Genomic DNA, 26,859 nt, shown 5'->3' on the forward strand with positions numbered 1-26,859 from the left:
TGGTGGTCAACAAAAAGGACGAAAATAATAATTCAGCCTTAATTACACACTGTGCGCTTGCTGGAACCGTTCGAATACGCCAAGGTAGTCTTTGTCTTGAAGCCTCTCTTGAGCTCTCGAGCACGTAGCATCCAACACCGGATTGATGTGCTTCATTTTGATGTATGGTGTGTTGATATCCTCGCGAAGTGCGATGGTTGCCGCCTCTCTGTATATACATGTAAGAATCGATGGTATTTTCTCTTTCGAATATCCAGAGTTACCGACCGGAACAAATGCTCGATGTCTGCGCCTGTACAATATTCCAATTTTTGGCTAAGATAAGTAGAGTTAACGTCAGGATCGATAGCCATCTTTTGAGTAAAAGCTTGGATGATCGATGCTCGATCTTGCTCTGAGGGCAAGCCAACATACAATAGCTGATCCAAACGTCCTATGTAAATTTGTGTCGAGAGTCAATCTATCAGGCTAACAAAAATGGCGAGCAATGTTGCGTATACCTGGTCGCAAGATGGCGTCGTCAATTTGATCAGGTCGGTTGGTACATCCAATCACCACAACTCCCTGCCGTCCTTCCACACCATCCATTTCATTCAACAGTGTACTAAGCACTCTTTCGTTCACACCGCCGCTGCTATCTCCAGAGTCCCAGCCTACGGGAGCAATAAGCATACGAAGTTGTCGCAGCCAAGTCAATTTCTGCTTGCCTCTTCGAGTTCCAATAGCATCGATTTCATCAAGGAACACGATGCACGGTGCAATTCGCTTGGCAGTCGCAAATAGACTTCGAATCTTACGCTCGGTCTCACCTAGATATTTCGAAAAGATTTCTGGCCTAGTTATACGTGTCAGAAGTTACACGATTTTCTGATGTGTTTTCGAGGCTCTCAATTTACCCCTTGATAGATATAATGTTCATGATGGATTCTGAAGCCAGTGCTTGCACCATTGCTGTCTTGCCACAGCCTGAAATAGAATGAAATTCAATGTAATGAGTAAATGCCAGATAATCAATTGTCCGATTAACTAACCTGAAGGACCGTAAAGAAGAATTCCGGATGGTGGTTTGATTCCTAGACGCGAAAATTGCTCTGGATTAAGCAATGGTACCAGGGTTGCTTGCTTGATCCGCTTTTTTACAAATTCGTATCTAATATCAAGATGTTACACCATAAAGAAAAAGCTGAAATATGCCTCAATGACTTACCCGCCAATATCTTCCCAATTTCGTTTAGGCAGTTTGGTTTCTACTTCTAGTCGTTGAGAAGGAGAATGGATCGACAAAGCATACTCAAAATCGGCCCATGTAACGCTGCTGCAGTGTGCATATTCATCAAAGAAAGATATGTCAGTATCATTGTAGCTTTATATATAGATCTTGGATAGGCTTACGAGATCGCTGATGCTTCGTCGTTAGAGATGCTCAAAGAAGCAAGCTTACTGACAACATCACTTTCTGCAGACTCTTTGCGTCTTTGTGCTTTCAATTTTGCCTTGCGGCAGAGCAGCCTCAAGTCTCTGGCGACGAATCCGGACGTTCTCTGTGAAATATGGTCTATTAATAAACATCCACGGTTCTTCCATACATATTTAGAGATCGAGGATTACCAAGGCGATGTGAATTGCATAATCTTCGACGATGGTCTCCTGCTGGTTCTGCTGCTTTCCTTCAGTATTATCACGCTGCAATTCCATTTTGTGTAGCAAATTGCGCAAAATAGCTTTTCTCTGATGGCTATATTCGATAACAAATACCGATACTCGCAACCTTAATTCTCATTTTCGCGTGTAAATTTCCATTCCTTTTGACTTGACTTACAGAGATGGGATGGGAATATGTAGATGTTGCCGGAAGCAATCCGTTTTCTGCAATCGATTAGGTAGCCGTCGAAGCTCTTCAGCTAGACCGATGAAGCAAACCTAGCATATACCGGTGTAAATATCGGTAAGCCATGTATGTACAGTCAAAGTGCATGTATACTCACGTGGTCATCTTCGTTCAGTCGCTCGATTTCCTGACTGATGACGTTGAGTATCTTGTCTTTATGGCTGCTTTCACATCCTAAATCACTTTCGCGTCAAAATACAGATGATGCTTATTGACCTTTGCATTCCTTGAAAACCTAACCAGAATATAGAACATCCAAATCCGTCAACAGAATAATGCAAGGCTGTGTCTTGATGGCTTGCGATGTAGAAAGATGCAAAGGATTGTACAGCTGGAATTGCGGATTCTCGAACTCATCTTTTAATGACAAGATATCGTACAAGGAGACCTTATATACACGGCACTGCAGCCTGTTACAGACTTGTCTGCACATTGATTCTTCTTTAGTACATAGCCGGTTCCTATTTTTCTGTACCTTAACTACCTGACCAATGTCTTTTTGCCAACACCGAAGACGCCATGAATTAGCAGAGATTTTGCAGCTGGAAGGTTCAATTGTCGAAACTTAGATGCATCCAGAAATGCGCTCTCTGACAAAGCAAAATTCACCGTTAAGAAATGCAAGGAATATTACATATGATACTCGTCCTGGAAAGACACTTACGGATAATATTTGTAACGTTGGTCTCTAGATCTGCATCATACTCGTCGGTATCCATGACGACATCAGGCTTAGCATCTTTGACGTCGATCTGCGTCCTCTTTCTATCCACTTTCCAGGGACCCTGCCCTTCCCCATGAATGCTATCCACTTTGACGTGTACTCGGATCCCGCATACATCCCACTCAAATGACTGGCCTTCAGAAAACTTCCACCGAGAATATTATTTCTTTGTAATGCGATCTACAAGTCAATCGCTTGCCAACATACCCATGCACCTGCAATCTTTCGACGGACCAGATCTGCGTACTTGGGCACACCTGGAGTAAGGCAATCGAGGGAAGGCCACGAAGCAGAAGTTGCAGTGACCACGACGCGCGTGGCGATCATTGTGATCTATGTGAAAGGAGTGCAAGCTGGTAGGTTTCGGGTTCCGTTTGCCCGCTTCCCTCGTTCTTTCAGTTGGATAATTCAGGTACTACTGTTTATTCGTTGACGTTTTTGCAGATATCTCTAGCAAGAATACGCTGGAAAGTCCTCCTGCATCTACTTTAGCATGCCGGATATCATCTTCTTCTTCGCCATCATTGTCGTCATCCCGGATATACTTGGACGCGTCAAAGTCAAAGCTGTCTCTTGATACAAGTGAACATTCAAGTTGATACTTGTCGAGTAATGGCTGGATGCTGCGCTTGGAACTATCCGTCGAGCATAAAGGGAGTTTACTGCCTTTGCTGAGGGAAGTCTTTGCGTGATCTCCAACTTACCTTCGCTCCTGATATGCAGTGATAAATTTACATTTTGGATTGTGGCAATGGATAATATACGATACTGTAACTATAAGTTTCTCGAAATCTAAGCATTGCTTTCTGTAAGCATATATTTGCAATAGCACTAGAAAGGATTGTTTTATACCAGCCGGATCATAGAAGGTATCGCTTCCGAGAATGTAATCGATATTTGCACGCCATTCTTGCTCGACGCTTGCCGTTAATGATTTAACGCCTGTGTCTCCTTCCAGTTCACCCCAAAGCAACCCTCTTATCCATGTTGAATTGCTTTCTTCCTTCACACCGTTGAGTAATAGGCAAGATCGAATGACATGTAATATTCCCGGGATATCAGTCAGGATCAATCGGGGTGGGGCCGACACACCTTTGGAAAGAAGGATAGATGGCAAGGATGTTCCTATAGACCAGCGCTTATTCAAGAAATGCTGTGCTACGCGATTTCTCTCATCACCGCCCCATACCTGCACCGATCTGTTATAAAAGAAGATATGTTATTATCATGGCGCTTCAGATTGTCGTTTTTCAATCCAAACTTGCCTCCAATACAACGCGATCCGAAAATTTTGTGCGATTATGCCATATATATTCTGCCATAACGACGGCTGACGGCCAAATATAGCATCCATAACGGCTGTCCAGTATCTGCGGAAGTAGATCTATGAGAGATTGGCAAGTTGCTTTCCAGGCAATGTTGGTTTCTCACTTCTTCAATGTAGATGATCAAGTTGCTTGAATCGTCCCTTTCGTAGGACAGCTTCTTCACACTACGTGTACAAAACCAGAGTTGGTTCAAAAACGATACGGTATTGTCATATCTTTCGAAAGAGAAGGGGACGAGAAAGAATACACGCACCTCCTTTTGGCAGTTGCTAGATCGCTCTGTGCGTTCATGCTCACTAAGACCGAAATAAAATAAAATTGTTCCTGACCCAACATTAGAAATATCAATGAAATCACTGTTATACTAGAGAAACGGCATTTTGTACGGCTTCATGATTTATCGACAGTTTCCTCCTTTGCTACTAAAATCCAGAAATGTCAACAGACATTGGTATTTTCCAAGAGTTTCTATACTGATGTCCAGCTGCTATAAAGCCAGCGAAGTAGAAAACGTCCATAAAAGTGAAGCGATACCTTCTTTATACCTGTCTTCTACGCGAGTGAATTTCCAAAAAAAGATGCCACGACGTTGTAGTCACTGCGAAGGAACCAACTATGTTCGACGATGCAGCAGACTATGCATCTACAATATGTAGAAGCATCCCTCCGTCCCTGGTGGTGCCTGCTGGTGCGCCGTCCCGTTCAAAAATGTATTTTTTATACATTGTCTTTCCTTTTTGCCCGCGTCTGCCCTGCCCCGACACGATGCGTGGTCCCCGCCAAGAACGGGAAAGCAATAAACTTGTTCGATCTAGCATGTCGAATTGAACGACTGCCTTTCTTTCCTTCCCCACATTACATCTGCTCTTGAAGCAAGGACATCTATACAGAAGCACGTGAACACATATTTATTTTCGTGTCATGTTTTTGCGTGCATTAACTCAAACGCAGCATGAATTTTTGGGAATCGATAACTCTTTGTAAACGTTTGAACTTTTCAAATTTGGGATCAGCTAATAAGCATATAGGCGGTGGTCGGGCTTCCTCCCCTGAGCTGCAATGGTCTAAATTACTGCATATTTAAACAGTTGGCGTTTGGAGCATCAAATTGCACAACGATTAAGACAAATTTAAACCTTTTAAACCAAATTAATAAATATTCTTGTCGATCTAAGGACGACGAAAACTTACCATATTGGTTCAAATTTGCCATGTAGTGCAGTTGCTCCAAACAATGCCAACCGGGTCTATCAGTAAAAAATCCAGGTATTATAGGCTTGTATCCTCTTTTACTTACCGAGTCATCTAAAGAGAAGCAGTCTCAATATTAGTACCTCAATAATATTCAGAATCCAGGATGAACTGCAAGGCTTACCGTAAAAACCTAAACCCTTTCGGGTCCCACATTCGCAGTGGTGGGTTGATTTGATGTTGGTCTGACAAATGGTTCCGGGCGGCCAAGTCCTTGCCAGACTCTTGAAGCGATATAATACATATTCTTAGAGGCATTTACATCTCTGTTCCACAGCATGCCGCAGTTTTGACAGTCAAGAATGCCATGGTGAGAGATGTTATCCTCAGTAGTAACATTGCGAAGGCTCCTCGCCAAACAGGAATGACAAACCTAGGTCGATTGATATTAGCTTTCGTCACTATTAACTTGCTAGTCGTTCCTTACTTGAGAGGTGCGGTACTCGTCAATGATCACAATAACTGCCTCTCCTCGCGCCTCGCGCCGTTTAAGCATTCTGTATAGGATGCCGACAATTCCGCTTTCATGTCCTTTGATTTGAACTCCATCCTTTACGAACATACCGTCTCCCAAACACAATCAGCGACATTTTGTCATTTGCTGTTGAGACTCCTTTTACTCTTTGCCATTTCTTCTCTTTGTGAGGTCTGTTTTCTTCAAGCAAGGTGCTACGGACCGCGGATATCGGCTGGCATGGTGTCCTATAAATTGTGATGAATTGATTAAAATATATATGAAAAAATGATGTCCAATAGTTTCTATCTTCCACAATGTTTGTATTGCTTGTATTTTTTCGTTTTTGTCGATATTTTTTTCTTTTTTTGCGGTTTTTTGATCTGTTTTTTCGTTTTTCAGGATTGTATTTTTTTCCACCATTAATGATGTTCGCTAATTCTTCTTGAACTCTTTGTCTTCCTTACAGATTTTGAAATCTTGTTTTAGCATGTTGACTGAATAAAATGCAAATAATATATCCATGTGCTGAAAAGTATATGCAACGTATTCATTATAAATATTGACGCTGGCAGCTTGCAAGTCGGAAATCTTGATTGAATTTGTTCGATGCCATTCGCTTTCTTCATCTTTTGCAATGCTCTTGTTCTATTCTTTAATCCAATAAAGGCGCTATACTCTTTTCTGCTCACTCGCCTGATTTCCTGTTCAACTTCTCCATAACCATAAGAAGCTGTAAAAACATGCTTCCGGCCTGAGTCGATAGAGCATACTGAAAAATATTCTTCGATTTCTGACATGCTGAAGTCCTCTAGCTTCAAGTCTATACTCGCCTTCTTTCTCGCGCCAACTGGAAATGCACCGCATAACCATCCGTTATAATTTGGTTTGTAAACATTGCATCGTTATCCCTATAAACCAGGAGCATAAATAGGTTGTGTAAATGATATGTCCGGAAAACCTACGTTAAGAAGCGGTATTTCGTCAAGTCGAAAATTTTCTCAAATGGATGTTCGCTGCGGATGCCAGTGAGCGCACGAAGGGCATTTTCATTGATGGTAATGAAGCGCCATTGAAAATTGGGTCTTGGAGTTAAAGCAAACAACTTTGTTGCGATCTTGGTACCCATCTTCGATGCTACAACATGTTCTCGCTCGAATTCTTGAAGTATTGCATATAGTACGGGGATGAATAGACCGGGATTTGCTGATACATTTTTTATGCTCCAAGGCTGTGGGGCCAAGGGCACTAATTGCACGACCGCTTGCTCGAGGATCTGACGATATGCAGTCCGAACAACGTTTTCGAAAGGAACACAGCGCGTAAATCGCTCATGATCTTTGCCAAACTTTTGAATAATGCGCTCTTTTATGTTCGGCTTATGGTTGATACAGTTTCTTGACGCTGAGCTTGAGTGTCCGTTTTGACCACAAGAGGCACATATAGATCTAGCATTGTTGTTGACATTTGCCGCGTGGCGTGCAGCTTGACCATCTTTCTTTTGCCTTTTATGTTTTGCGTTAGTCTTCTGGATCCATACGTCGCTTTCCCAACTAGAAGAAAGTCAGAGCTTGTTCGGCATCTCATGCTTTTGAAGACTTACCCCTGCTGTCATCCTTGTAAAGAATGCATTTCTTGTTAGTTTTGCGTTTGTGGCCACTTTGACCACAGTCCCGGAAAAACCCTATGTAAAGTAATGATTAGAGAGATAGAATCGAAAGGACAGAAAAGTATTGCCACCGACCTTCCTCTTCTGCGAGTTGTTCTTCAACACTTTTAGCCTTCTTTAATGCTGCAATCAATAACGCCGGATATAGAGCTACTCCAATAGATAGAAATATGGCAGATATAGTTTCAAGAAGCTCATAGTCTTCATCAAAGTAAATCATCTTGAATGGAAAAAAAGGTCGAAGGAAAGAAAGTGAAGCGGAAACCAATATAATCCGCAGCATGTAATCCATTTTTTGGGAGAATCAATGTTTCAGTGTGCGTGTCTATGTCCAAAAACTGTGCTTTACGAAAGCGATATGAAAGGACGAACACTGCGTGAACCAAAATAATCAAATGGTGTGTGCGAATGTATCCAGATATAAGCTCGAAATAAAGTCAAGCGAATATGCATGCAGCTGCCTTCATATTTAAGGTTTTTCTGACAAGGACGAATCATATACAGATTATTGCTTGCCTTTCAAAACTTCTTTCGCATCCAAATGAGACGTCGAGAGGATACCAGATCTTCTTGTGAAGCTTGAAGCGACACGGGCTTTTGTCTGCGATGCTGTGGATATCCTCTGATATGGAGCAGGTTGCGATAGACGATAAGGCTATGGAGGGCTGATTCATGGATGGTTATTGTTGTTGTGTTTGACAAATCCTGGAATATTATTACAAGTACAGCACTAATAAAGATTGGTTGAATCGTATTTAGATCAACATATAATACTTCTATCAACTGCTTGAAGCTTATTTCTTCGTCTGGGGCGAAGATTAATGGGCGAACATCTGCTTGTGCCTTTCTGATACTTTAAAGGAACGCGACTCAAAGTTGAAAGGGCAAGGACATCTCATATCGTTCCGGGATGCATGTAACCACGTCTGGTCACTCAATATAGTTGCCATCCTGTACTGGGTACTGTCGGTGATGGACAAACAAACATCCTTCAACCGTAGGTTTGTGGATGCTTTGAAAATTGATCATCAATCACGAACCAAATACCTGCCTCTGCGGAATACATTTCTACCGGGCTGCAGATCAGACATAATTCAGAATCAAACAAGTGAGAAAATAAACAGCAAAAGTAGTGCTGCGTGGAATCGAAATCTTCCAGAGAAATTTTCAGGAAGTATTGTTCTCCTCGAGTATTTTTCCAGTAGTTCCTTACAATAGGAGAAAAGCCCTCCCCGCGACTCTGCGCGTGACAGAAATCAAAATTCGATGCCACATGCGTGACAGCCTTCATGATATATAGCCGCATAGCGATGGTGAATGGAAATGGCATTGTTAGGAATCCATTAAACATCAAAAAAAAAAAAGCTCCACGGATTCTTTGTCATAGAAGAATTGACAGGCTGTATTTTTTGCAGCAAGATGCCTTATCGAACAGAATCCGTGACGCATGTAACAGTGTGAAACCGAGCGATTTCCATGGTTTCGATTCTCATTCGCACAATTGCTGGGATAAATGCCGTAAAAAAGAGAACATGTAATGGCTCCACTACAGTAAAAACGGATTTATTGGCGGATGGCGGATCTTCTAATACAACTTGGCGCGTTTGGTCTGAGAGATTTGGCAGATGTGCCCAGGTCTGCTTGGCGTCAGCGTTGGCGCTTTTTCTGACCTTGCTTTGGCGTCTTTTTATTGCGATCCATTAATCCATTGCTACCACAGGTTCCTAATCTTTTCTAAGCATAAAGGAAAACTGCATAGTGGGATGGTAGATATAAGGAGTGATCAAATCTCATCCGGCGGCCAGGGTGCCTGCACTTTGCTCTCATGTGAAACGCATTAAAGGGACACATTCAGTTATCAGCAATCGGTAGGAGGGGACGACATCTGAAAAACCAGCTTGATCCGATGATTATTGTTATTGCTTAAAAGGGTGCTTAGTGTGGAGTAGTCGATGTCGTTGATATTTTGCAATGGGGAAAATAATAGGTGCACTTGTCTCTAATGGCCGGTGGCTTGAAGCGCATACGATACCCTCAACGGGTGCTTGCTAAAGCGAGGCATGCCGTTGGGGATTCCCTGTGTCATGGCCTGCGGGATAATATAGAGAGAAGGCAGGCATCGGAAGAAAAGCTACAGCTTTTTCAAAAATTGTTGGCGCATTAATCCACAAAGTAAAATTGCACATTTATCGATTTATTTTATAACAAAACATCACGAGAATGTGCCAGATCGGCAACGCAACAGGGGATCTTTGCTTCATCGTATTCCAGTCGATAGAATATTTATTCACATTTAGGACATTTTAGTGACGGCATTGTTTGACTGTATGGTCTCCTGATACCTTTTATCAAAGAAATACGTGACAATTTATCAGTCACAATGATATTAAAATAACAATACAAAAAAAGGTGACAAAGATGTTTTAAAATCCTGAAAGTTTAGAAAAGCCCATACCATCTGATTACAGCAAATGAGAATGATGATATGCAAATGCTTACGATTTTCACAATTAAAGTATTCGACCAAATTCAACCAAACGACCTTATTGCATTACGAAGACCATCATACTTAATTGCTGTATGCATCGGTATCTCCTTGCAAGCGCAGAGATCCAAACAAAGTATACAGCTGTTATGCATTGACATGAAAAGATAGGACACATGAGAAGTGATGATTGCATACATATGATATCACGAGAAGAGAAGTGATAGGTCGATGGGCATTCACCCTTACACTCTGCATTCCTTCATCCATGTAGTGAGCTAGTTCTTCAGGTTCTCCACGGCAATATATATGCATTTTTTTGATAGTCACTGGAGACAATCATATATAACTTAACTCTTTCTGACAGGTACCATGAAGTCTTATCTTTCTCATTTGGGCAATACTTGCGAGAACAATTTCTACACGCTGAACAGGAAGCCGTTGTCGACGTAGTTATACAGCCTCCGGGCTATCCTTCCCGCCTCTGTGCCTGGTGAGTAACACGCTGATATTCTCTTTTTAGACGTACGCTAACTCACAGGAAACATTTGACGCGGCCGAGCTGCTGACTGTAATTGCAGCAAGGGTTTGCTCAGTGCAGGTAAGCAGCCTAAGGAACCAGTATGCAGGTATATTTTAACGCTAATCATCAAATTTACCAGTAATTGTTGTGAGTTAGCGGTTTTCTAGCGTCATTTGTTTCTGAAAATGTAGTATAAACCTATGGCGCTTAACTTTGCTCTTCGCCACAGACCAGAATTGCTCTATTGGGTTGAGCTCAGGAGAATACGGAGGAAGATAAGCACATCGATATCCTCGAAACTCAATATACTTCGCTATATCCTTAGATGTGTGTATGGGTGAATTATCCATTACGAGATAGTGGCCTTTCATTTGTGGATATTTGTCCATTTCATCCAAAGTGTCTTTCAAAAAACTAATATAGTGACCCGTTACAGTACCAATGCTCAGATATTCAGCTTCCTGGCCACCCTTTCTCTTCTTATTAGGCTTTGGTATTCTCAAGCTAACGTTGATTAAGCCTGAAGCAGAGATAGCTCCCATGATAGTTGTGGTCTTTGCTCTCGTGGTTGGCACAGTGACAACAGCAGGAGCTCCTTTCTTGGACCAAGCTCTTGTACGCTTCATATTTATATGAAATGCAGACTCATCAATAAACACGCAGTTCGTCAAGAAGTGCATGCTTGTTTGTCCCCACGCGTGAACCCAATCATGTCGTTCCTTAATCTTTTCTGGACTATTTCTATCCACAGACTGGAACTCTGCTTTTTTCAAAGAAAGGTTGCATTCTGTTCTCATAAAGTTATAAACAGTGCTATGGGAAACATTAAGATCCTTGAACTGCTTCACTAAAGGCTCAGTCACTTCGATGACAACAGCAGAGGGATTAGCATCAATAAAGTCAGATGATAGTCTTTTTGTGTTCCCGAAGTCAGAATACGTCTACGACCTTTCTTTTCACCGCTCTCAAAGATGCTATCGGGACGCTCATCATACTGTTTAACCCATCTTCGTGCTGTGCGAACGTGAATATCCAACTGTTTCGCTGCAGCCGACGCACTCATACACCTCTCAATCTTCAGTTTGAAAAACCTAACCTTATCCTGAGGAGTGTAGCAAGTATATACACGTTTTATCCGTCACTTCCCTCATACGAGAATCCTCATCTCTTGGCTTATCTACTTGCATTGCGTTGGTTTGAGAAGATCTCTCAGAAGCCGCTTTTTGCAAATATTGAGTGTGAGAAGTAATCGTTTCGAGAGTAAATTGCTTCTGGTCAACGATGTAGTCCATGGGCTCAGGTCTACCATTCTCATCAACAACATTTCCTAGTCCATCTTCTTACAGAAATTTTGCCATGTTAAATCGTAAAGTAGTGAAAAAGAAAGTTGTGAAGGAAAATAGCACAGCACCTACATATATACCCCAAGGCGCGACATTTGATTTCTAGGCAGGTGGCATGATTTCTTATGCAGGCGACATCCATTTTAAAACAGCGACATTGATTTTCATTGGCCGACGACATTGATTTTCATTCGCTGCGACATTACTTTTTGAAAATACTGTATACTATGCGCGTATGCGCGTACTTCCGTTGACAGTTTATTGCAAAGTGCGGAATATAACGTCTATTTCTTATTGTGAAAAAGTGTTAAACACGTCGCACTTGGGGCCCCAGATCTTTGCAGGATCACTACAAACACAAATATGTCGTTGATAACTTCAAGATTTGTAGTTACGGGTTGGTTTGCACCTACCATGTACGCCGAGGAATTTCTCTACCAATGGCGGTTATTTTCTCGACATCCTCTTTATCCATTTCGAACCGTTCCAAATTGGCCTTTATGCGCTCGGGAGTGACGGACTTGGGGATGACTTTTGAACCAACGTATAGTACTTAGTATGACACTGGAAAGCACTGTAAGTATTATATGTTGCTTACCAGCGTATCCGCGTGCTAAACCCCAGTTTAGCAAGACCTGTACGGGAGACTTGTTATATTTCTTCGCCGCTTCCAAGACCTTCCAATTTATGTTAATAGAGAGTTACGTGACATCAAATCTGGCAGACTGGACTTACAGCTGGATGTTGCAGCATGGGAGGCTCTCCTCGGCGACCAGGGTTGGCGATAGGGGAATAAGCAGTCAGTGCAATGTTATGTTCAGCGCACCATTTGATCATGTCTTCCTGCGGGAGACTGGGATGAATCTCGATCTACGTACATAGTGCCAGTTAGGATATAAGACTTATAGTGCTGGGAGTGCATGATGATACCTGATTTACGGCGGGTGGTATTTCACAGTTGGCGAGCAGTTCCTCTAGCATGGGAATTGTAAAGTTGGAGACACCTAAGAACCAAAGTTATCGTCAGTATTGCAGATTACAAATATAATCTTGCAAAGTGTGAAACCGTTTAGTTACCGATGCTCTTGGCACGACCATCTTTGACAAGCTTCTCCATCTCACGCCAAGTGTCAATAAATGAGACATCAATGGGTTCAACGTGCCCGTTCTCATCTTGGAGCGTCTTCCAGTCGTCAAACCCGTATCCAGTGAACTTCCACGCAAAGCTCCAATGTATAAGATAGAGATCGACGTAGTCCATTCCTAAGTTCTTCAATGACAATTCAAAAGCAGGGATAACATGTTGAGGTTCATGGAAAGTTTGGTAAAGCTTCGTTGTGATGAAGAGTTCTTCCCGGGGAATGCCGCTTTCACGAATTGCTTTGCCCAGCACTTCCTCGGTCTGGTCTATATTTAGGACGATCGTCTGTCAAAAACAATAGCATTGGCAGCAAACCTATAATTTCAACTTACAAATCCAGGCGGTATCAAAATGACGGTATCCCGCTTCCAGAGCAGCCTTGGAAGCCTCGTAGACTTGCGGGGGAGCATGAGAACCTCCAAATGTGCCGAATCCTGTTGCCGGCATTTCGCGGCCATTGTTGAGCTACCGCAGAAGTTTTAGTCTTCGCTGTTCTAATACAATAACAAATATTCTCTTGTACCTTAATAGTTGCAGCTTGGACAGTCATTTTCGTTGGGAACGAGACAACTGTTCATGCTTGCTATCGCTTATAAAGGCATCGTGGTTACACAATCGTAGCGAACGCGTACGTCCGAACCTCGGAACGATCTCGTTACTTTTGGTCGCCAAATAACTGCTTCCTCGGATAGATACTCGAGTACTTATTGCTACGTAATCCTCGGAACTGTAAATAGAGAACGAGAAATTCCATAACATGTTTGCAGCCACGCTGAGTATGACAAATCAAAGTGGTACGATATCGTCCTTCTACTATCATGGCACGAAGTATCGCGTTTTCTTCGAGCGGTAATCAGCTGATAACTTCTATGTCAAACATGAGATACATAACAGTGACATGTTGGATGCTCCTCATCATACAAAAAGGTTGAAAGAGATTATCAGTACCTCAAATCCCGAGGAGGTCAAAGCCGTCCTTCAGCTAAGCGGATGATCTGGTAAAAACACTCGCAGCAAACATGTTTCTACTGTTTTCTCCTATTCACCTGGGATGTCCCTAACTTCGCTTCCGATATTGTCTGAAGATTCTGTTTACAAGTGTCCAACTGCGATAGAATAACTGTATCATTCCTGGATACTAACTAAGTAAACGCGAGAAACTGCCCAACATAAATTATTGCTGTTAAATCACGTATGCTCCACACATTTCTTTATGCCTCTGAGATGATGCCTTGGTTTTAAGGTACCTGGATTTTTTTCCTTCCGTCATAACCAAATGCGAGAATAAATTGTCGCTCTCTACTATGATTTTGTAATAGGTCTACGAACAGGCTCAAAATATGTAACGCGAACACAATGCTATGTGATGTTCTATACGCTGTTTTAGTCTGTAAAGCAGAAAGACGGGCGGTGTGGAGCATCATAAATGCAAATGTCTCACTGGTGGTAGAAACGGCTTACTGTATAATAGTAAAAAATATAAATTGGATGCTTATCAACACTACCATAAGTAGATTCAGTACTATTTCGTCGAACAATGTAGATATTTTGTTGCTGTAGACATTTTCGCTGTAAAGAGTACACATGTTCAATTAGAGAGACTTTTTGATATTTTATCCGATTCAAGGTCTTTTGATTTTAACGCAAAAATGATTGGATGATGGCTCGGCCCGGAACGAATGGAAAAATTATTCCCGGGTTTTGCGGGCGGAAAAGTGGATGCCGTGACCTGGAATCGAACCAGGGTCAGTGCGGCCACAACGCAATGTACTGCCACTATACTATCACGGCAATGCCCTATGCAGCCATGGCATCGCCTTAGAATAAACAAACTATAAACTATACCATCACGGCTAGATATCTGATTTGCGACTTGCAATGTGCATCAAAGTGTTTGACGCATTTTTTCTATATTTTTCCGTTTTTTGGATATGTTTACATGCATATTTGATCCATATATTTGTTCTCGGCTTACTTTGATCATATTGTGTTAAGTTATTACTGGTGTTTGTAAAGTAATAAGGACTAGCTGTTTCCAATTTTGCGATTAGCTCTTTTCCGTTGCATGGCATGTAGTAGTAAGAGCTGCGCAGGTATATGAAAAAAAAATAGAAAGGGAAAGCTTGTAGACTAATGTATATTGGTATTATGTATGGTGAATTGAACTTGTTTCGATAATTTTAGCAGGGCGTTCTTTTGCTTATAAACTACTTGCAAGCTCATGCATTACAGGAATGAGACAAACGCTGCTTGAAGGTAATCTAATAAAGTTAGCAATTGCGAGCGAGAATGCAATTGTGATACTATGAAGAGCGTTCTGCTGGAGTACGTGTCGTCGTTTTACAGCTCTGTGATGAGGTTGCTCATGTCTGGAATGGGTAGTCATAATCTACTAGACTGTTCATTGACAAGTGCTTTGCGTTGAAGAGAAGATATTTCTATTCGGCCGTGAGCGCTGTGCTCTTTCAGATATTCGCTCTAGCCTGGTCTCGTAGAAATAAAGGGAAGACAACTTTATGTTCTCCTGGTTAAAAAGAAGAAAACGAGGAAATTCAAAGGAAACAGTAATCTATTGGGAAGAATGTGGGGAGGCAACAAGGACTGGATTTTTGCTGGGAAGTTGGATAAGGTAAACAGAATAATTTTGCTCGCTAAGAGTTAATGCTCAGCTGTCGTAGCAAACAGGATGAGATATTAGGTCTATCCAGTGCATGAAACCAACGGTAGGTACCACTCATTTGGATGTTTGCGGGTGCCTGTTAACAGGTCGCAATTTGTGCTTCACAGTTGATTGTGCAATGGTTGCAATGTTTTGTGCTGCCGAGCCGTCCCTATGGAAGAATCCGTGGCATTTTTTACAGCACTTGATTCGAAAGCTTTGCTGGCAATCATCCTGTAGCGGATACGACGACAGCGGCCTCTTCCAATATTTGCAGGAATAGTTTCGCTTCGCATGCTGTTAAGTCTGGAAGTAGTATTCCCTTCAGTGGAGAGTTGAAAGTACTGATAGTCGCCTCTTTTTCGTGCAATTACTTGAAATGTCATCTACTGGTCATCATCATCTGACTGGTATTTGCAGTTTCTTTGTTTGATCTCCCTGGTCGCTTTAGGTTTCCATCACATAATCTCCGTCCGCAAGTGAAATGTGGCATGTGAGAGTTCCATTCTAGATTATCGAGGTCATCACCATTGGTACTGTCGTGTATAGCAAGGAAGTTCAGGCGCTACAGCAAGGCATCGTGAATATATCTGACTTGTCATATACTCGTCAATTCGAAAAAACGGCAACCTTTTGATGCTGCTAATTCTTCGAGATATTATTGCAAGCTGTCTGACATGGATGGAAGCGTATGCTTTCTGTACGAGATGGTCGCAGATACAATGTAAATGATGGAGTTACGTAAAATGGAAAGTACATAATGCGTGGGGGAGAAGGTTCCCTCAGAGTCGGGGGCCGAGGGTTAATATATCGTCGCGAAACTGACGGTCATCGTTTGAAGGCAAGTCTGTGTTTAGGTATTTGACGACATCGGAAGCTTGATGTACATGGTACCCTAATCATCAACGGCAGTGACTGTTCCATCTCTGTTTTGCAATGCTTGATAAATGCTGAAGCAAGTCGCGTATCCATGGGCGACACGCCTCCCTTTCTAAGCGTTGCTAAAACGTCTGCTTTGCCGATTGCGAACACTAAAGGTTTCTCATCTTTGTCTCGTTGCATCTGCTGTTCCTGCTTCTTCTCCTTCTTTTCCCGTTGTCTTTTTCTTTTCTTTTCAGTTTTCCTTTTTCAGCTCTTTGCGCAAGTTTTCTCCTCTTCTTCAGGTGCTCTCTTCTCTCACGTCGTTCTTTCTGCTTTTCCCCGATTGTTTCTGCTGATTCATGACGTCTTTTGCGCTCAGAAGCGTCAGCTCTGTATTGCTCTTCCGTGGATGCATTTCTGGACTCGAAGGTCGTCTGTAGGATATGCTGTACGGCATCGTCAATTTGTGATTGAATTGATATTGCGGCATCCCAGTTTTGTGCAGAACTGCTTGCTCTGAGTAAAATTTAAGTAATCGCAAAGATATGATTGGAAAAATAGACTCGAATGATGGCCGCTGAGAGGTTCTGGCATTTTTCGAAGGCCTGCGTAGCCTTTATAGTACAAGCGCCGTGCTTATAGATTCATGTAGCGCATGTTCAGATGGTGCTCGCCAGTATCGGACGAGCGTTATATTTGCTGTTGGTATAGTCAGCGACAATGTTAATGAGCGGTTCCACGATTTCATTGCACAAGAGATGGAAGGGACAGCACAAGTATCTTCGTCCATAGTAACTGGGCAACACCAGCGTGTCACCACTTAACTGAGTTTATTCTACTGCGGTGCAGGGCGACGTGCATGAGAGAAAACTGGAAATGGGCAAGGAATATCTTACGCGATTCTGCACCATTACTCGGTACATTTCAAACTCGCAAAAAAAGACTTTTTTGGCGTCTCGATTTATAACGTTCGAAATGGTGGAAGCTTTGAAAACTCTAGTTAAATTATCGAAAGTACTCTTCTTTTCGTGAGATCACGTGACTTTTTGTGGTGACCGCAGCAAGCTCGCATGGTTAATTTTAGTATTCGCAGTAACAAAAGTCGCGGTAGTGTAATGGTATCACTTGAATCAACTGAAAGATTGTTATTCACAATCCTGGTTCAAATCCAGGCCGCGGCACATCCTTTTGCTTTTTTCCTTTCGTTTTCCCTTTTCGTTTCTTCCATTACATTTTTCAAATATAATGCCCATCCAAACTGTTTGCTTGAGCTCCAACTCTTGAAGCCGAGAGCTCTTCGACATTCCTGACATTTTTTCCTTATCACAGCGTGATTTGTGCCTATGTCTGAGAGCAGTGACAATAAATGCCCGTTTGAGAGTCTTACGGCGCAGTATGCAGACGCCTTGGCCTAGCCTTTTATAAGTAAAGAATCCAGACATCGCATTTCCTTTTTCTGGAGCAGTATAGTTGAAAGTAGCCTTGCTTAAAGAAAAACACAGCGTAAGATACTTAATGGTGGATTATTCTCTCGTCATCCCACGACATCGACAGACCTTTGCGTAGCCTATGCCAAGATTAACGTAATTTGACGCCCAACACAGGGTGGCATCCTTGAGTCTTCGTATTGCTTTCGGAAATGGTGTGGAAGCGACAGTTTTCCGGTCTCGGACACAAAATCCAGGAGCAAGTCGTACGGGCAGTATCCTCACGGAAACATCTTTGTCTCCGGTGAACGGAACGATTTGTCGATAGAAAAAAAGGTACATGAGGACGAAATATTAATGGCCGCACGATATTAACCCAAGAGTCCAACGCTTAAGGAATGATGAAGAAAGTGATTAAGTATAGGAGGTCAGATAGCAATATGTAATTGGAGACACAAGAGAGGAACAAGTAGAAATGGACAAAGGATTGTTGATGTTTATGCAGCTCAACTTCGAGGAAGTTGTCTGGATGCAGCTCCCCAGGCATCTGAGTATTAGTGGTTAAAACTTCCAAGTCGCCCGAATGGGGAAAGCCAGCTTCGACAGCAGCAGCAGGAGCAGAGATACAATGGCGGTAAACATCAACGCGAACGACAGAAATTCCATCAAATTCTGACTCGAATGCTTTGGAAGATAAACTGGATGCTCTTAGTAAGCCGTCAAGGCAAAGTGCGTCTAACAAAATGGTTCATCACCATTCCTCCAAAAGAAAAAGCAAAGATCATCAAAGATGCTACCCAGTTAGTCTTGGCACGACGAGTTAAAATGTGTAACTTCTTAGAGTACAAAGGTGAGGGATAGACATTTTCTGGATACTGACCCGAGTGAAAAAAGACTTACTGGTCTTTTCTATAGATCAAAAGATTGTATATCGAAGGTAACAAACGAACGTGCGATTTAAGATTCCACAGAGAGAGAGAAGCTTATATCTGTGCTTGTTGGGAACGAAAGATACGCGAGTCTGTTTTTTGTTGCGGGTATCAACCAGGACGACAATGAGCTGATTACTCTCGAGATTATCCATCGCTATGTCGAGATATTAGACCGATACTTTGGAAATGTAAGGCGAATTACATGTGCTTTTTTTTTCGTGTATAGTTAACAAATATGTTGTAGGTTTGTGAACTCGACTTGATCTTCAATTTCCAAAAGGTAAAATCCCAAAACGACGGCTGCTAGGTTTATATCTTCTCATCCGACTATTTTGACAGGCATACTTTATCTTGGATGAATTACTGATTGCGGGTGAACTGCAAGAATCCAGCAAAAAATCTGTGCTACGAGTAATCACACAGCAAGACCAGTTCGAAGAGCAAGAAGTCAACGAACAGAAATCTGGATAATTTGTCAACAGCAATCATGAAAGACGATCGCTTTCCTCTGCTTTCACATCTTTACTGACTTTACACATTCTCCTTTACGTATCCTTCCCACTCAGCTTTTGTATATCCAAACTTTATGGTAACAAAGTATTCTTTTGCAAATACGCTATTGATATTTGAGGAAATAAAGCTTGCTACGTACGCTTTAGAATGCTCGTTTGTGTGGTTACAATCTTATGAAGCGTGTATTTCGTTCCTTTACTTTATATCGTAAGCGGTCTTGGTGGAACACTTTTTGAAAATGTATCATGCTAACAAGTATGCACTGTGATCTTTTCAAATGCGTACATATCTCTTAAGATCAGTGCAAAGACCGACTAAATCTGATAGCAAGTGTTGCTAGTTCAAAAGGCAAATTATCAGCAGAAAATATCAGAAACGACTAAAAGATTTTAGTTGGATATAAAGAATATATTTTTCATTGACAAAAGATTGATAATGAAGAAGAGAATTCTTTCTACTTATGAACAAAAAGCAAAAGAAAAAGTGAGGCGGAATTCATGGTCATAATCAAAAACTAAACTTTTTGATGGGGAAGGTGAAGGTTTAGACGCGGATAGCGGAGGATATTAGAGGGGGGGAGAAAAGATGACAGAGAGAAAGTGAGAAAAGGGAAATGTGTTTAGTAGAAGATGGGGAGCTTTTGAGCGTTGACCATGGGGTCGTTAAATCGAAGACCCATATCGAGTTGGTTGATAGCCTGGACATCCTCTTCATCCATCTTCCAGTTAAGGGCTTCGAGGTTCATCTTCATACGGTCAATGTTGAGGGACTTGGGGACAACAGCGACGTTACGCTCAAGCGACCAGCGAAGAGCGACCTGGGAAGGAGGACGGTTGTACTTGGCGGCAATATCCTTGATAGTAGGGTTTTCGAAGAGAGGTTCGACGGACTTGGCGCGCTTAGAGCCAGTAGAGACAAAAGAGGTAGGACCAAAGGAAGAGTATGCGGTAACAGCAATGCCTTGAGCTTGAACCCAGTCAACCAAGTGCTGCTGTTGGAGGTAGGGGTGAAGTTCGACTTGCAAGAGACAAGGCTTGATCTTAGCATAAGTGAGCATGTCCATCAAGAGCTGAACGTTAAAGTTGGAGACACCAATGTTGCGAACAAGGCCATCTTCAACAAGCTTTTCCATTTCAGCCCAGCATTCGTGCATAGGAGCGCGGTCGAGAGTGATTTTGTCTTCACCGGGTTGGTACCAGCCAGGAGGATACTTCTCTTCGATGGGGACGTACTTCAAAGGAAGAGGGAAGTGGACAAGGAACATATCGACATAGTCCAAGCCAAGGTCTTCAAGTTGCTTCTTGCATGCCAAGCGGACGTGTTCCTTCTTGTGATAAGTGCTCCAGAGCTTGGTGGTGATGAAGAGATCTTCACGCTTGACAATGCCTTCGTCGATGGCCTTCTTAATACCTTTGCCGATAGCTTGCTCGTTCTTGTAGTTGCTAGCGCTGTCGATGAGACGGTAGCCGACCTTGATGGCATTGTAGATGGTTTCAGGGGCGTCCTTGGGATCGACTTTCCAGCAGCCGAAACCAATAAGAGGCATCTTGTCACCGGAAGGTTGCAAAGTAATGTATTCGACGGTCATTGTTGTTCTTTGTTGATGTGTTGTTTAGTTGAAGACTTGAGAAGAGTTGATTGCCAGAATCCCGGGTTTCTGGGCGGTCCCTTTATATATTTTCGTCGGTCGGGCTGTTCCCTATCATCGATAGAGCAAGTATTATCTTACAGGAAAACTTCATCCGTTTAATGTCGTCATCGGGGGAATTAAGCGTAACTCACACACACACACAACTTATGAGCGATCGTTAACGACAGGATGATGCTTGGGGGATGAATACCGGGCAACTTCCATATCAAGGATGACCCCCAAACCTTGATCAAGACCTGCTTTCTTTTTTCTGCAATTCCCATTCCCAAAAATTGCAGAAAATTATATATCCAAGATCGGATGAAGCACGTTGTTTTCGTACACAAATCCAGATCGTTTTCCCACCAAAGCATAAAATTATCCATTTACAGACTAAATGCTACATCCTGCCGTTACCTCTTGAATGTGTCTTTATGCGAAAACTTTAAGAAGCGATTCATGCCTTTCTCACTGTTTGCCAATTCAATTGGCCAAGCTGCAGGTCGTCAAGTCGGAGGGTGAAGAGGTTTGGGGGGACCGACCGAGAACCCAGCGCAAAGTGAGTTCTTTATCTGAGACCAGATCAGTTATAGCGCGTCCTTTAATTCAGACAGCGATTGTCGAACACAATGGAAGCTATAGAAAAACTATTGTCAATTCGTCGGGAAGATATGTGCCCGCCTCGCCCTGAATTTGTGGAGTAAACTACTCCGGGTATTGGCAATGGATGTGTTTGAAACTTATACAAGAAATGCATGTATATACAAGGACAATGAGTGGGTGGCGTACCTCGGAAAATAACGTCATGGGTATGGCCAAATCTGGAAACTGATGACAGCTTAAAGGGTTTTCAGGGCAACAAATTTGCGGTTGTGTTGTATGTGTGCACACATTTTGTTTCTCGAAAGCCGAATTTTTCCCATAGGGAAACACCCCGCAACACACTTATCGATAACGGCGAAATCTAAGTGGCCCGTCACGTCGGGGCCGCTCATATCCACCTATGTCATTGCGTCTCTCTTTTCAAAGTGCCCGACCCTTACCTGATCTTGTCCTGAGCGATAAAGTTTTGATGAATGACAAGTTGCAAAATTGGCAAAGGCAAAAACAGGTCCCAGAGTTTCATTCTGCAAATTGGCATGTGCTTTTGTAACCTGGTGATGAGCAGCGATCTTTTTGCCCCTTATGTGGGCACAACCGTGTACCTCTAACTCTTTGCGTGGATCCGACCGAGTCACTCGAGCTGCAAAAGGTCATGTTTTGAAGAATCTCGATAACAAGCACTTGACGTCTACTCTGTTGCAAATGGATACAATGGATAAAACCTTGGAGTTTTTCCTAGTCTTTGTTATTGCCAAGCGTTTACATTATACTTTGCGCAACTTTGCATATATGGAATATGAGCAATTCTCCATAAGTAAATGGCCTTTTCTTTAGATCCAACTTTAATCCAAAATGCGTGTGATTTGGTTGATTGCAAAAAAGCCTAGTTTCCCCCTTTCTTCAGGATGCATCTGAAAGCTAGAACATATGGATCCAGATCTAATGCAAGGTGTTTCTATCGATAATGTACGTATAAGAGATAGCATTTCGAGGCGCTAGCTATTCTAATCACAAACGCAGAAGTTCTCCCTTTATTTTTTCGCTAGTTGGATCGTCTTTATCATTTAGCACTATCTCTAAGGTGGCGATGCATTCGCCACCTTGCAATCTTAGCCAAAAAGAAAAGCAAATGCTTGTTATTACATCGCGAGGTATGACCTTTAAGTTATCGCACTAGCCTGACAAAGTAACAAGTGCGGTTGTTTTCTGGTGATAATGGTCACAAACACCGGCCAAATATAGAGAAGAGCGACGTCGGCGGAACGGTGCCCATCGACGGTTATCGCGGTGCACCGAGTTCCATATGCTTATTATGGCTGGTGGGCAGCGTCGTCAGGAACGATATATGATACTACGCGTTTTCTTTTTGAGCAAATCAACAAAATCACGTTGAAAGTAATAATGGGTTTTGAGTCTTAACCAAGGGCCACAAAATCTCTAAAGCCTAGAACGGCTGCTAGTCTGCTTCCCACCTCCTTCTCGTGAGCAAACAAGAAAAAGGGATGGATTGAAAGTTTGGTTGCATAACAGGACAGTGTTAAGTCTGCTGATGTTGTTTTAGCGTTGCGTAATCATCGTCTTGAGAGAGAACTTGCTGTCTTCTGAGACTACAAAGCAACAGATGTATCGTCCAAGCTAGAAGCTGTTAATCTTGTTCTTTTGCTGGTGAACTGGTTTCTGCAGTGGTACTGCAAAGCTGCACACCAAAAACTCAATCAAACGAGGAATATCTTCCGCGATCTCCAAGGCATTTTGCCTCCGAACAAAAACCCGAAAGAGTTTCTGCAGCTTTCCATGACTGATGGACATATGCAAACATTGGTTCTTACTATCCTTCTCCATTGTTTCTGGCTGTCTTTACGATATGCAGACATTAGACATCTTGTTCTATGTATTCTGGAAAGTAAGGCGTATCTAGTGTCCACTTTATCCAGTTTGCACCGTTTTTGATCAGATACGCGGGTAAGACTAGATGTATCGTCTAGCATCATTAGATTCATTAGATCAAAGTCGTTCTTCCTTTGTTTCACGATGATGATGATGATTGCTATCTGCCGTAGATAACTTTGTCCAAAAATTGGGGACCACAAGCAAAAAAAAAAAATAGAGAGAGAGAGGACAAACATTGAGCATGTTGTCCATGACAAAGTTACAGCAAGTTCGTACAAAAATCATAGCAATATACTCCCAAAGTATCGGGTATATTTACATGTCAAAGCATTATCTTGGCTCTTAACACTTCGAGAACAATTTGCGGTTCATTCTAAATCTGAGCAAGATCATAACAGCAGCTGCTGCGAGGAAAACAACACCGGTGAACATCTTGTATGTCAAAAATGGCTGTGAGCTGACGGCGCCCTCGATACCGCTGGCAATGTTAGGTCCAAATACAGCAATGCAGTTGAATAGCAGTACGAGAGATAGGCCGGTCGGGAATCTTTCCATGCCGAGAATCGCAGCAGTGATTGGCGACACTATACAACAGCAATGTCGCAGGCAAGTACAGTTAGTATCAAGTGTACAATCCATTGTTCCATCAATGCAGCTTACATTGAGCAAAGTACGATCCACAAAAAAGACCGAAAACGACAGAGTAGGCCATGAGAGTTCCATAGTTGAATGCAAACGTCCAGATCAGAAGCGTGCTCAGCGCGCTCATAAGAATAAAAATGATATTTGCATTCAAAGGTCCAATACGATCAGCAACAAGGCTATGTACATAAGGTTTGTAAGCATCACGCTAACGCACGGATATCTTGTCACTTCTACATACCCGCATAAAATTCGACCAAGGAAATTCATGGCCGACGCGACAGCGACCAAAGAGGAACCCTGAGAATCTGATAATCCTATCCACGTGGCGTAGGCTATTTTTCCCACGAGTCAGCCCGCTTATACCTATTGAGCATGACAACGCTAGTCCCTTACATGGCAAGAAGAAGAATGGCTGGAAATAAGCCATGAGCTGGAGAGCTGCACCGGCACACCAGATACCAAAGTTGACATCCTTTAGCACTTCAAACTTGATGATATCCGAGAGCTTTTTGTGCTGCTTGCGTTTGCGCGGAATACGTTCCTTGACAAGCGCAGTGGCAACTAAATCGCATGCCAAGCAGATAAATCCCAAAATACGATAAGTCCTATATATTCATAGATAAGATAAGAATGAGTGTACAGCATGTCTGCGGATCTTTAAGCATTTCAAAATTTACCATCCAGCACCGAGGCTACGATTGATCGGTGTCATTATGAAAGGGATAATCAAACCACCAATACCGGAACCGCTAGAGATAATACCGAGTGCCATACCACGCTTTCGTGTAAAGTACGTGGGAGCCACGCTCATGATCGTCTAAGTAGGTTGTTAGCAAAAGGCCTGGGAAGAACCGACGAGAGAAATTCCGAATGATGTATCTACTTACCACATACATAAACGACACGCCCACACCAAACATCAAACCTTGAGTCAAGTACAAATGCCAAATCTGTAAAGGGACACGGAATTAATCTTTCCCATCCCTTTTCCCTACGAGTCGTTTGATATGTTACCTCGTGCGCAAAGCCAGCAATGATCAAGCCCAATGCAATGAAGATAGTGCCGATGAACAAGACACCTCGGGTGCCAATGTAGGATTGGAGAATTTGGGCAAATGGACCCATACAGTTTGAAAAGATCAAACAGATTGTACCAACAAAGCTCAATTGCAACGCAACATTCGAATATCCATTGCCGAAAACGTTCTGTTGGTAGTAATCCTGCATGACACCTATTTTTGTTGTTAATAGTTACGTAAGCCGTTACCCGAATACGATGCTATAATTATCATTATGAGACTCACCCCTGAAGAAAAAGATAGATCGGGTTAGCCAACAGTGAAAGGACAAAGTGATAGTTAAAAAAGAAGATTATATATCTCAATCCATACCAAGAAGTAGTGGTGCCGTAACTCGTCACTTGAACAAGAAATGCACCGACGACAATGAACCAGCCGTAGCCGCCATCCGGAGGTGGCGGCGATTCGTCCTGTTGTACTCCGTTACTCTTTGGATCTTGCTGCCCTGACTCCTCTGTCTTGCATTCCGTAGCTTCGTCATCCTCGTAATGGATCGACGCTTCCTCAGAGCCTTGTTTTTCGATGATAACTGCCAAGATATCGAATGTTACATCACTGCGAATATATCTTCATATTTTGATTGATTCTTACTTTGATGCTGATGCCGATCTTCCGAACTAATCCATTCTTGATGATGTTGTTCTCCACTTTCCTTGGAGATCACGGTCCTGACAGAATCAACAGTGCGCTCGTTTACTCCGTTGTCTTGATAGTCGTTGCTCATTTTATATATTAAATATGGAATGTAACCTACACGGGATGTTTCCCTCTTTCCAATACACAAAAGAAAGAGAGGTAATGTATGTATGTATGTATGTACGTATGTATGGATATATGCGCCGCGCGTACACTAAAGACGCCGCTGCGGAAAGAAAACGAGACAAAGAAAGAGAACAGAAAAAGAATAAATTTTTGTATGGGCGCTTTTATGTAAAACTCGGCGACCAAGATTTCCCTTGGTTTTTTTCGGGTATAAATGTTGGTTTGCCCACGACTCCGCCTAAATTCGTCCCAATTGATTTGTGATCTAGCAAAAAAGCGATCTGCTGTGCAAAAGCTTCGCTGTTCACTTTAGAACGGTTTGTGCTGGTATGTTCTTGTTCCAAGGACTAGCATTTGATTTCACTGCGTTAGCAGCAGTATGTTTAAATTTTTTCGTACGGGTCCGCCCGAAACAGGAATGCCTAGCAGTAACAGCACGTGAGGGATCAACACAACAGAAACGCGCGCATGTTCGTCCTCCTCCTCGTAAACCATTTCCCGAGAGAAAATTTGACATTCTTGTTCCTTGCCACCAAAATCACACTTTCTTGACCGATGTACCAATACATGCTTATCGGTTATAATTCTTGCATACTAATCAAGCCGATATCTTCTCTGATGGGATATATTTTATAGAGAAATGAAAAAAGGATCTCAAGGATCCTCCATGGCTTTTATCCATGGTAGTACCAAAAACGAATATAATAATGTTTTTTAAAGTTTCCCCGGGAAATTCTGCTGCTTAGCTTCTGTCAGTTGGTCCGTCGTGTCCGTTGACTCACTCGGTATCCTTCCCTTTTGACGCTACATAGTAATTTGTTAGCACCATTGCTCACCCCCTACGTCGGTTTTCATCGGAAAGTTGCGGATCTCTGCATACAATGGTCCAGTCCAAACCCATCGAATGAGAAGTTCTTCCCCTGTGTTGTTTCCAATCACGATGACTAACTGATAGAGTTTTTCGATTTCAGAATCATGCATATACTCTAAAAGGAAAACAGTTCAAGTCATTGAGAGACATGGTTGTACACTCTTTCCCAAAATCCATGTCG

At 42.4% G+C, this 26,859-nt stretch overlaps 10 protein-coding genes and 2 non-coding genes across 12 annotated transcripts; 3 read left to right on the forward strand and 9 right to left on the reverse strand.

The window, feature by feature from the left end:
• Nucleotides 1–42: 42 nt before the first annotated feature.
• Nucleotides 43–2,939, reverse strand: VTP01DRAFT_9554 (uncharacterized protein; the record flags this gene model as incomplete). The annotated part of the gene is made up of 15 exons (XM_069388793.1): nucleotides 43–208; nucleotides 268–433; nucleotides 501–653; nucleotides 708–835; nucleotides 897–966; nucleotides 1,032–1,150; nucleotides 1,208–1,315; nucleotides 1,393–1,541; nucleotides 1,609–1,735; nucleotides 1,820–1,920; nucleotides 1,986–2,062; nucleotides 2,129–2,313; nucleotides 2,373–2,478; nucleotides 2,553–2,757; nucleotides 2,820–2,939. 15 exons carry the CDS (start codon nucleotides 2,937–2,939, stop codon nucleotides 43–45), a joined length of 1,980 nt encoding a protein of 659 aa, XP_069239974.1.
• An 88-nt stretch (nucleotides 2,940–3,027) lies between these two features.
• Nucleotides 3,028–4,276, reverse strand: VTP01DRAFT_9555 (uncharacterized protein; the record flags this gene model as incomplete). The annotated part of the gene is made up of 7 exons (XM_069388794.1): nucleotides 3,028–3,247; nucleotides 3,317–3,404; nucleotides 3,465–3,737; nucleotides 3,802–3,811; nucleotides 3,878–3,982; nucleotides 4,044–4,104; nucleotides 4,194–4,276. The coding sequence occupies 7 exons, from the start codon at nucleotides 4,274–4,276 to the stop codon at nucleotides 3,028–3,030; spliced, it is 840 nt and encodes a 279-aa protein (XP_069239975.1).
• A 1,048-nt stretch (nucleotides 4,277–5,324) lies between these two features.
• VTP01DRAFT_9556 (uncharacterized protein) lies at nucleotides 5,325–7,534 on the reverse strand (the record flags this gene model as incomplete). The annotated part of the gene is made up of 6 exons (XM_069388795.1): nucleotides 5,325–5,564; nucleotides 5,619–5,688; nucleotides 5,756–5,893; nucleotides 6,611–7,139; nucleotides 7,249–7,329; nucleotides 7,390–7,534. The coding sequence occupies 6 exons, from the start codon at nucleotides 7,532–7,534 to the stop codon at nucleotides 5,325–5,327; spliced, it is 1,203 nt and encodes a 400-aa protein (XP_069239976.1).
• A 2,940-nt stretch (nucleotides 7,535–10,474) lies between these two features.
• Nucleotides 10,475–11,385, reverse strand: VTP01DRAFT_9557 (uncharacterized protein; the record flags this gene model as incomplete). The annotated part of the gene is made up of 2 exons (XM_069388796.1): nucleotides 10,475–11,234; nucleotides 11,318–11,385. 2 exons carry the CDS (start codon nucleotides 11,383–11,385, stop codon nucleotides 10,475–10,477), a joined length of 828 nt encoding a protein of 275 aa, XP_069239977.1.
• Nucleotides 11,386–11,956: 571 nt separating this feature from the next.
• On the reverse strand, nucleotides 11,957–13,356 carry VTP01DRAFT_9558 (uncharacterized protein; the record flags this gene model as incomplete). Its single annotated transcript, XM_069388797.1, has 8 exons — nucleotides 11,957–12,014; nucleotides 12,079–12,196; nucleotides 12,264–12,342; nucleotides 12,401–12,535; nucleotides 12,596–12,669; nucleotides 12,743–13,072; nucleotides 13,139–13,271; nucleotides 13,330–13,356. 8 exons carry the CDS (start codon nucleotides 13,354–13,356, stop codon nucleotides 11,957–11,959), a joined length of 954 nt encoding a protein of 317 aa, XP_069239978.1.
• A 1,170-nt stretch (nucleotides 13,357–14,526) lies between these two features.
• Nucleotides 14,527–14,597, reverse strand: VTP01DRAFT_t54. The gene has a single exon. It is a non-coding gene; the product is annotated as a tRNA-His (tRNA).
• Nucleotides 14,598–17,427: 2,830 nt separating this feature from the next.
• On the forward strand, nucleotides 17,428–17,507 carry VTP01DRAFT_t48. Its single transcript has one exon. It is a non-coding gene; the product is annotated as a tRNA-Ser (tRNA).
• An 829-nt stretch (nucleotides 17,508–18,336) lies between these two features.
• Nucleotides 18,337–19,156, forward strand: VTP01DRAFT_9559 (uncharacterized protein; the record flags this gene model as incomplete). Its single annotated transcript, XM_069388798.1, has 6 exons — nucleotides 18,337–18,387; nucleotides 18,447–18,603; nucleotides 18,669–18,690; nucleotides 18,765–18,873; nucleotides 18,930–18,965; nucleotides 19,025–19,156. 6 exons carry the CDS (start codon nucleotides 18,337–18,339, stop codon nucleotides 19,154–19,156), a joined length of 507 nt encoding a protein of 168 aa, XP_069239979.1.
• A 661-nt stretch (nucleotides 19,157–19,817) lies between these two features.
• VTP01DRAFT_9560 (uncharacterized protein) lies at nucleotides 19,818–20,786 on the reverse strand (the record flags this gene model as incomplete). The annotated part of the gene is made up of 1 exon (XM_069388800.1): nucleotides 19,818–20,786. The coding sequence occupies one exon, from the start codon at nucleotides 20,784–20,786 to the stop codon at nucleotides 19,818–19,820; it is 969 nt and encodes a 322-aa protein (XP_069239980.1).
• Nucleotides 20,787–22,013: 1,227 nt separating this feature from the next.
• On the forward strand, nucleotides 22,014–22,265 carry VTP01DRAFT_9561 (uncharacterized protein; the record flags this gene model as incomplete). The annotated part of the gene is made up of 1 exon (XM_069388801.1): nucleotides 22,014–22,265. One exon carries the CDS (start codon nucleotides 22,014–22,016, stop codon nucleotides 22,263–22,265), a length of 252 nt encoding a protein of 83 aa, XP_069239981.1.
• A 1,398-nt stretch (nucleotides 22,266–23,663) lies between these two features.
• VTP01DRAFT_9562 (uncharacterized protein) lies at nucleotides 23,664–25,193 on the reverse strand (the record flags this gene model as incomplete). The annotated part of the gene is made up of 7 exons (XM_069388802.1): nucleotides 23,664–23,905; nucleotides 23,982–24,142; nucleotides 24,205–24,298; nucleotides 24,360–24,571; nucleotides 24,644–24,783; nucleotides 24,854–24,916; nucleotides 24,981–25,193. 7 exons carry the CDS (start codon nucleotides 25,191–25,193, stop codon nucleotides 23,664–23,666), a joined length of 1,125 nt encoding a protein of 374 aa, XP_069239982.1.
• Nucleotides 25,194–25,229: 36 nt separating this feature from the next.
• VTP01DRAFT_9563 (uncharacterized protein) lies at nucleotides 25,230–25,769 on the reverse strand (the record flags this gene model as incomplete). The annotated part of the gene is made up of 3 exons (XM_069388803.1): nucleotides 25,230–25,272; nucleotides 25,358–25,556; nucleotides 25,637–25,769. 3 exons carry the CDS (start codon nucleotides 25,767–25,769, stop codon nucleotides 25,230–25,232), a joined length of 375 nt encoding a protein of 124 aa, XP_069239983.1.
• Between the last annotated feature and the right edge of the window lie 1,090 nt (nucleotides 25,770–26,859).

The sequence above is a fragment of the Rhizomucor pusillus genome (genome assembly GCF_041956525.1).
Source record: "Rhizomucor pusillus strain CBS 183.67 unplaced genomic scaffold VTP01scaffold_7, whole genome shotgun sequence".
Classification (NCBI taxonomy): domain Eukaryota; kingdom Fungi; phylum Mucoromycota; class Mucoromycetes; order Mucorales; family Lichtheimiaceae; genus Rhizomucor; species Rhizomucor pusillus.